Source organism: Balaenoptera physalus, assembly GCF_965194825.1.
Source record: "Balaenoptera physalus genome assembly, chromosome: 1".
In the NCBI taxonomy this organism is placed as follows: Eukaryota; Metazoa; Chordata; class Mammalia; order Artiodactyla; family Balaenopteridae; genus Balaenoptera; species Balaenoptera physalus.
The window spans coordinates 51,028,567-51,037,937 of NC_138882.1; the positions used below are offsets into that span (position 1 = coordinate 51,028,567).

Below are 9,371 nucleotides of genomic sequence, written 5' to 3' on the forward strand. Positions count from 1 at the left end.
AGACAACCAACAGGGCAGGAACACAGCCCCAGCCATCAGCAAATAGGTTGCCTAAGACTTCCTGAGCACACAGCCACCTCTAGATAGGTCCCTTGACATGGCCCTGCCCACCAGAGGGCCAAGACCCAGCTCCACCCATCAGTGGACAGGTACCACTCCCTCCTGCCAGCAAGCCTGCACAAGCCTCCATACCAACCTCACCCGCCAGGGGACAAACACCGGAAAACTACGATCCTACAGCCTGCAGAACTGAGTCCATAAACTCAGGTCAGAACCTACCCTGGGAACAGCTGGTCCCTGCCCCTGAGTGATGAGAGGGGAATGCACTGCTGGGACGAGGACCACTTCTCCAAGGTCAAGAAATGTAACTAACCTACCACAGAAACAAAAATACAAATAGAAATTTAAACAAAATGAGACAGCAAAGGAATATGCTGCAGACGAAGTAACAAGATAAAACCCCAGAAGGACAACTAAGTGAAGTGGAGATAGGCAATCTACCCGAGAAAGAGTTCCAAGTAATGATCATAAAGATGATCCAAGAACTCAGGAAAAGAATGGATGCATAGATCAAGAAGTTCTTAGCAAAGAGAAAATATAAAGAACAACCAAACAGAGTTGACGAATACAGTAATGAGATGAAAAATACATTAGAAGGAATCAATAGCAGAATAAATGAGGCAGAAGAACGAATCAGTGAGCTGAAGACAGAATGGTGGAAATCATTGCCATGGAACAGGATAAAGAAAAAATGAAAAGGAATGAGGACAGTTTAAGAGACCTCTGGGACATCACATGCACTACCAGTCACATTATAGGGGTCTCAGAAGGAGAAAGAGAGAAAGGGCCTGAGAAGATATTTGAAGAGGTAATAGCTGAAAACTGCCCTAACTTGGGAAAGGAAACTGTCACCCAAGTCCAGGAAGCACAGAGAGTCCCATACAGGATTAAGCCAAGGATTAACACACCAAGACACATAGTAATCAAACTGACAAAAATTAAAGACAAAATATTAAGAGCAACAAGGGAAAAGCAATAAATAACATACAAGGAGACTCCCATAAGGCTAGCAGCAGATTTTTCAGCAGAAACTCTGCAGGCCAGAAGGGAGTGGCATGATATATTTAAAGTGATAAAAGAGAAAAATCTACAACCAAGAATACCCAGCAAGGCTCTCATTTAGATTTGATGGAGAAATCAAAAGCTTTACAGACTAGCAAAAGCTAAGAGAATTTAGCACCACCAGGCCAGCTTTGCAACAAATGCTAAAGAAACTTCTCTAGATGAAAAAGAAAGGGTCACAACTAGAAAAAAAATTACAAATGGGAAAGCTCACCAGTAAAGGCGAACATACTGTAAAGGTAGGAGATCATCCACACACAAATATGATATCAAAACCAGCAATTGTGAGAAGAGGATAGTACAAATACAGGATATTGGAAATACATTTGAAATTAAAAGACCAGCAACGTAAAACAATCTTGCTTATATATAGACTGCTATATCAAAACCTCATGGTAACCGCAAACCGAAAATCTACCATAGATACACACAAATAAAAGAAAAAAGAATCCAAACACAACTCTAAAGTTAGTCATCAAATCACAAGAGAAGAGAACAGAAGAGGAAAGGGGAAAAAAAAGTCCTCCAATGTACCTAGCTAAGCACTTGTGCTTTGAGCATGTGTGTTTCCTTCTGCCCAAATCCTGAACGAGGTACTATACTAGCTACCCAACCCTCCAACCAGGCAGATAAGAATTCAAAGAACCTGGAGCAGCCTTGAGGTCCATAGGCTCACATAAGAATATGATTCCCTCTATAATAAACATAAAAGTAACTACCATTTAATAAGCATCTACTATTTGAGTCCTCTATTAGACCTTGGACATGCATTTTCATTTGCCTAGGAAGACCATCTGAGGATAGTTACTCAAGGTCACACAAACCCAGATGGATTCTAGAATCCATGTTCTTTCTATGGCACTACTTACGAATAAGGGCCTGTCCACCTGGGTCTCCAGGTTAATGTGGCAGTTTCCTCGTTTTGGAGCTGTATCCCTATTCTGAATGTAGGCATTCTTGACTGAGGTTCTGACACTCCGTATATATCTTACTAGCCCCACCCCCCTGCAATGGTTGGACCTGACTTGTGGACTAGGTCACTGGCTGGAGTCCTGCTCCTTCAGGGATGGGTTTCTGGCAACAAGGCCATTCAGTGGTGACTGTCCAGACCAGTACTCCTGGCCCCACCCACCACCAAAGCCCTGGGGTGGGGTTAGTTCACTCAGCCTGATCTACTTTCAACACCTTCTCCATAGTAAATACCGATGAGAGATATTTGGATGGTCACCTACTGTGGGCCAGCATTACATTAAGCACCTAAAATTTATTGTTGAACTTGAGTGGTACTTATCCGCCCTGGACCCTCAGGCTGCCTGTCGTCCGAGCCCACATCAAATCATGGCAAAAAGCCAGTATTCCTTTAGTATGTTGACATAGTTGAAAAGGCCTTGTGCAAAAGATATACTAAGAAACAACAAATGTGAGATATACACAGAGAGACTCTGGGTTCCTACAGAATCATGGGTTGTAGGTCATAGTTCACATTGTCATCAGGGAACTCACCCAACACAGGTTTGTAAAATTACATCAGTAGCAATAAGGAAGTTGGAAAAAGTAGTGATTGGTAAGGTTGAGAGTCATAATAATTAGTCTCAGGTGGGAGCAGTTCATCCTATAGGCACTATACCACACATCAGTTCTTTACAAGGTGCATGAAAATCACCTGTGGCTCTTGTTACACCATGGATTCTGACTCAGTGCATCTGAGGTGAGGCCTGAAGCTCTGCATTTCTAACAAACTCCCCTAATACGCTGAAAGCCACTGATCCTCAGAGTACACTTTGCATGGCAAGCCCATAGACCTCCTTGACAGGTTTAAAAAGGAAAAAATAGAGTTGACTTACTAGGATCTAAGTCATGCATGTAGGTGGCATTAAAACCTTCCAGCCAAGGTTCATGATCTTACCAGAAAAGTAATCATTCATAGAGGAAAAAGACCAAACCAGCCCTGAGTCTCAGAGCATTAGGAAGATGGATCCCGGCATTGAGGGGTCTGGAAATACATATAGAAATCAGGATAGGGAAAGAATGTGCAGCAGTCAGAAATAACGACAACATTGTTAAACTGTTTAAAAAGCAGAGAAGAAGGTAGCCTGGGGTATTTGAAGTCAGGCCTGGAACGCCAGACCCAGGACACTAGCTAGACTCACTGGCACAGAAAAGGCAAACTTCAAAGTCTTAACAACAAGCAATGGAAAGAAATCAGCGCAGGCAAACCAACACCGTCACAAATGTCCAGAAGGCAATCAGGTAGATTCCCAGATGTGGGAAGTGAACTTACCTGCTCATCTTCAGCTCCCAGAAGGAACGGAGCAAGGGAAATCAAAGCATCCTAGTGCCAGAGGAAATAGCGTGTTCAGCAAGGAATCCAGGAGACGATGAAGTACGGAAGCTGGAAAACTCAGCAAAAGCTCAGCTCTGCTACCCACGTCACATCCGACGTAAAGTTACGTCGTACTGAACCAATGAGAGGCCTGTGTTCCTTCTTACCTGTGTGGGGCATTATCAATACGTGTGAGTTAAGTGGCTCTAGCTGTGAAAATTGACAAATAGTATGAGGCAGGAAGCACGCTGGTAGAGCCCTGAGTCTCAAAGTGAGGTCCCAGATCATCAGTATCAGCATCACCTGGGAACCTGTTAGGAAATGTAAATTCTCAGTCCTGCTCCAAACCTACCAATCAGAAACTGCGGGGGTGGCACCCTGCAGTCTGTGGTCCAACAAGCCCTCCAGGTGATTCTGATGCAGGCTCACTGCAGTAGAGTCTAGTGAAAGCCTGGTGGAGAGAGAAGGCCAGGTGTGGCAAAGGACAGTCATTATAAGTAGGCTTGATAATGGTGCTTTTAAAGAGCTGGTGGGGCTTCCCTGGTGGCGCAGTGATTAAGAATCCACCTGCCACTGCAGGGGACATGGGTTTGAGCCCTGGTCTGGGAAGATCCCACATGCTGCAGAGCAACTAAGCCCGTGAGCCACAACTACCGAGCCTGCACTCGAGAGCCCACGAGCCACAACTACAGAAGCCTGTGCGCCTAGAGCCCATGCTGTGCAACAAGAGAAGCCACTGCAGTGAGAAGCCCACACACAACGAAGAGTAGCCCCTGCTCGCCACAACTAGAGAAAGCCCGCGTGCAGCAACGAAGACCCAACACAGCCAAGAATAAATTAATTAAAATAAAGAAAAGAGCTAGTAAAGTCTTAAAGCCTGTTTATAGGGAGAAGAAAACCCAGTAGAGATAATGTAAAATAATAATTAATAAAACATGCTCAGTGATCAACAATGAAAACCAAAGTGGATGAATGTAAATTGTAGTAAAAATTACAAGTGAAAATTTAATAACGGGCATTAACAGTCTTCGCCTCTTAAGCTTTTTATTTCCCAACCACATAAATGTGTCTACTGGTAAGGACACCATTAGGAATTTTCAATAATCTGTATGTCTCCTTCAAATGGATTTCTCCAGTATGGTAAGGGAAACCACCTTAGGTAGGTAGCTCTTTGGCCAGAGTGATCATGTAATATAAATATATTTAATAAGAGTATCCAGAAAAATTGCTAAAAATCCTGAGCCCAAAACATATGTCTTCAGAAAGTCACACAGTACAGTAAAAATGGAGATAGTAGTGTGTATGGGGTGAGTGGGTTGTTTTTTTTTTTTTTCAGATTCAAATTTTACCTCCCTGCTGAGCTTATCAATATAGATATCCCCTAGTACCACATATTTATCATGTCCCAAACAGTATTATTTCTATCCCTCCATAATTTTCTGCTTCTGTTCCCCTCCAAAAACTTTTGCTCTTCCTTCTTCTGGTTCTTTATTTTAGAGATGTCACCAGCATCTATGTGTTCTCCAAGACTAGAAACATAGGTCATCTTTGCTTCTTCTAATTCTTTTGCCCATTGTTCTTTTGGATTGATTTGTTAAAGCTTTTTTTTTTGTTTTAATATTAAGGATATTAGCTCTTATCTGTGTTATGTAGGTGAATATGTTTCCCAGTTTATGGTTTACTTTTGTATATAGTATTTTTGTGTGTGTGGTATAGCTATTTTAAATTTGTGTTCAAATTTATCAGTTTTAGGTTTCTATATAATCAGATTTATCAGTAATTTTATCAAGTGTAGAAATACTCAGGCTGTTTTATTCAGTAAACATTACGATCACAGGCCTTGGGCCTAAGAGCTTTTCAAAAACCTATAAAAGTACTTGAAATCTGAAACAAAATATCTTTGCTACAGAAAACAAAAAGAAAATTGCAAAATATAAATAATTAAATGTTTAGCTAGATGTCTACAAATATGACATTATATCAGTTTCGTTAATTATTAAATTTAGTGTTCACAAACATTTTTTAAAAAAAGGTACATCCGTACTTTGCTATGTCCTACCTGAATTTCAGTGGCTCTCTTATGCAGTCCCTTCTTTTTTCTTTTTTTTTTCCCTTGAGGATTGTCTTTTTTTTTTTTTTTAACATCTTTATTGGAGTATAATTGCTTTACAATGGTGTGTTAGTTTCTGCTGTATAACAAAGTGAATCAGCTATATGTATACATATATCCTCCCAAATCTCCTCCCTCTTGCGTCTCCCTCCCACCCTCCCTATCCCACCCCTCTAGGTGGTCACAAAGCACTGAGCTGATCTCCCTGTGCTATGCAGCTGCTTCCCACTAGCTATCTGTTTTACATTTGGTAGTATATATACGTCCATGCCACTCTCTCACTTTGTCCCAGCTTACCCTTCCCCTTCCCCGTGTCCTCAAGTCCATTCTCTGTGTCTGCGTCTTTATTCCTGTCCTGCCCCTAGGTTCTTCAGAACCATTTTTTTTTTTTAGATTCCATATATATGTGTTAGCATACGGTATTTTTCTCTTTCTGACTTACTTCACTCTCTGTGACAGTCTCTACATCCATCCACCTCACTACAAAGAACTCAATTTCGTTTCTTTTTATGGCTGAGTAATATTCCATTGTATATACGTGCCACATCTTTATAGGTTGCTTCCATGTCCTGGCTATTGTAAATAGAGCTGCAATGAACATTGTGGTACGTGACTGTTTTTGAATTATGGTTTTCTCAGGGTATATGCCCAGCAGTGGGATTGCTGGGTTGTATGGTAGTTCTATTTTTAGTTTTTTAAGGAACCTCCATACTGTTCTCCATAGTGGCTGTATTGATTTACATTACCACCAACACTGCAAGAGGGTTCCCTTGTCTCCACACCCTCTCCAGCATTTATTTATCAGTCCCTTCTTTATACTCCTGCCAACACTAGCTAATTTCAAGCCCCCTAAAAGGACTACCACAGTCCCTTAACTGGTCTACCTGCCACAAATGCCTAGGTTCTCCAAGTCACTCTAGAATTATCATCCTAACACAGAGGTCAAATTATGCTACTCCCCTCCTCATAAATGCCAGACTTCTTAGTATGGCTTTCAAGACTTTGTATAGTTTAACTTAAATCCAGCCTCTGCTTTTGACCCTCTATATTGCTTCTCTGAGCCAGCAGACAGTTCTCTCAGCATTCCCTGTGCTCTCCTGCTTCTCTTAATGTTGTTTTGTCACTCTGCAATGCCTTTTCTTCTAAGTTTACCTGGAATTTTACTCTGTCCTCAAAGCTCAGCTTACATACCACCTACTTGTAGTATTTTTCCTGATTCCTTAGCTTTCTCCTCCTCTCCCACATCCCCCTCACCTTTGCAGGTGTGTGTGTGTGTGTGTGTGTGTGTGTGTGTGTGTGTGTGTGTGTGTGTGTGTGTGTGTCCCCGCCTGCCACAGTGTTTATTCCTCCTTCTAAGTTCCTCAGAGCAGGAATCTTACCTGTATCCTTGATAGGACTGGTATGGTATGTATTCAGTAAAATACTCATTGAATCAAACTACTTACCTTTCTTGCTCTCCCTTTTAAAAACCTTTTGTTGTTGCTGTTGTGTAATATATCACACTACAAAATTGTATATAAAATGTATATGAAGAATTTAAAATGTACCTTTAAAAAATTGTATACCTACCACGTAGTTTAAGGAAGAGAACATTGCCAGTATCTTTGAAACCCCCTGTGTGTGTGCCTATCCAATTATACGGCCTTCCCTATACCGCCCCCCACCCCAGATTAGCACTATCCCAAATTTCATATCACTATTTTCCCTTAGAGTTTCACTTCGTATTTGTGTCTTTGAACAATGGTGTTTAGTCTTGCCTGTTTTTAAAATTGTGTTTAAATGGAAACATACTGTATGTATTCTTCTAATTTGCTTTTTCCCTTCAACATTATGTTCTAGAGATAAACTCGTTATATGACGCTATAGGTCATTAGTTTTCATTTTGGTAAGGGATTTCATTGTATATGTAAACAATATTTTATTTTTACATGTTATTCTTAATGGGCATTTGAGTTGTCTACATTTGGGGTCTATCACAAACAGGGCTACTATACGTACATTCTTGCAGATATCTCCTGGAGAACACATGCAAAGGTTTCTAGAGAGTATAACTAGGAGTAGAATTGCTGGGTCCAAGGGTAGGCATTTGTTTAGGTTTAACGTGTAATGCCAACTTGTTGTCCAAAGTGATGCACAGTGTACACTCTCCACAGTCCAGAGGGGAGTTTCCCTTGCTCCAGGCCTCCTCCATGCTTGGTATTGTCTCAGTTTTTAGTTTTCAATTATCCAGTGGGTGTGAAATGGTATCTCCTGGTTTTAATTTTTATTTCCGTGATTACTAATGTGGTTGCTCATCTTTTCATATGTTTGTTGCTATTTATGTTTTATCTTGTGTGAAATGCCTATTTTTGACTTCAGCCCAGTTGTCTCAGTGCCATCTAATTAATGGACTTTGTTTCCTCGCTGACCTTCAATGCCAACATTGTCACAATCAAGTTTCTGTACATGTGCAAAACAATGGATGGCTCTCTCTTCTAGCCCTTTGGTCTGTTTGTCCATCCTGGGGGCAGGACCATACCGTCTTTGTAATAAGTCTTGATATCTGTAGGTCCCTTTCCTCTTCCTGTGTCTTGTGTGATTGGTGCCATTTTCTTTAAGGTTGCTTTAGAGGGATGGTCTGATTACTAGGCCACCTTTTTTTCTTTCTTCATTTAGGAATTTTAAAGTTCAGTTAGTTACCCACTTATTCCCTCTTCAAAGACAAAACAAAATCTTTCCTTTGACATTTATAATATTTTGAGCCTTTTGACTTAGCCTACAAACCTATCATTTCGATCAAAGTAAATGAAATACTTAAACTACTTTTGTTCCTTCCCTTCATCCCATCCTGAAGAATAGAGTCCAAAAAGCCTCACAATTTAAAAAACTGTATTTGTTTGTTAGCTTCTGGGCAGCCACAGAGGCAAATTTGATTTTCCTAACACTGGCAAACCCACCGTCACGGCGCAGTTCCGTTACAAGACCTCATCGCCCCCGGCCACTGTCCCGTCGCCCACTGTTCAGGATTCCTTATTGCTCAGCACTTGCCTTTCCTGCTGAAGTCTAGTACTCTCTGTCTCATGGTAACTTGGTTTTCGTATTTGTCGATTTTCCTGTCAGCTGCTGCCTGTGAGTTTTTGGACATTGTCGAGCTGCTGCTCCAGTCTGGCGCCGACCCCACGCTCCGAGACCAGGACGGCTGCCTGCCGGAGGAGGCGACAGGGTGCAGAGCGGTCACTTTGATGTTACAGCAGCACACAACTGGCAAGGCTTAATCAAAAGACTGGAAACCCACAGTCTATAACAGCACAGGGCTTCAGTGGTGAAAGAAAACTTCAAAAATAACACTTCTTTTGCCACCCATCTTTGGTATACATTGGCTAATAAAATCAGTTGTGAGAAACTGGGGTTTTGAAGTCTCAGCAATTCCTTCTACTTGCATATATTCCAGCGAGTACCGTTTGGTGATGAACATGTGTACTGTGCATAATACAATCCAATTCCGCTGAGCGTGCTCTGAAATTTATCACTGTTCTCGAGGCTGGGAGAGGAGGCGACGCATTGTATTTCACAATTTTAAACATGACTGCTCTTTTAAAAAACATACAGAAAGGAAACAGAACCGGCAGTACTACACTGACAATTAGGGAAAGTTCCATGAAATCCCAATATGGTGGAACTCAAACGGTCTCGTGGCATTTGGTACAGCTGGTCTAAATAAGTAGCTAAAACGTCTATTCTCTTCTCAGACAGAATTGGGACAATAGGAAAGAAGAGGGCTGTTAAGAAAGCAAAAGGGAGAAAGGGCAGAGTTTTGTCACATAAGGGATATAGAAG

The 9,371-nt window shown here is 41.4% G+C and overlaps 1 protein-coding gene across 9 annotated transcripts in view; it reads left to right on the forward strand.

Moving 5' to 3' along the window:
- ACBD6 (acyl-CoA binding domain containing 6) overlaps positions 1 to 8,937 on the forward strand; it is a 228,727-nt gene extending 219,790 nt beyond the window's left edge. For 7 of the 9 annotated variants that reach the window (XM_082465725.1, XM_082465736.1, XM_082465726.1 and 4 more), the window contains one exon: positions 8,655 to 8,937. In XM_082465725.1, coding sequence (XP_082321851.1) covers positions 8,655 to 8,809 — 155 coding nt within the window. In that variant the 3' untranslated portion in view covers positions 8,810 to 8,937. The remainder of the gene's footprint in view (positions 1 to 8,654) is intronic. The other 2 variants (XR_014264890.1, XM_082465728.1) reach the window with 2 other exon arrangements.
- Positions 8,938 to 9,371: the final 434 nt, after the last annotated feature.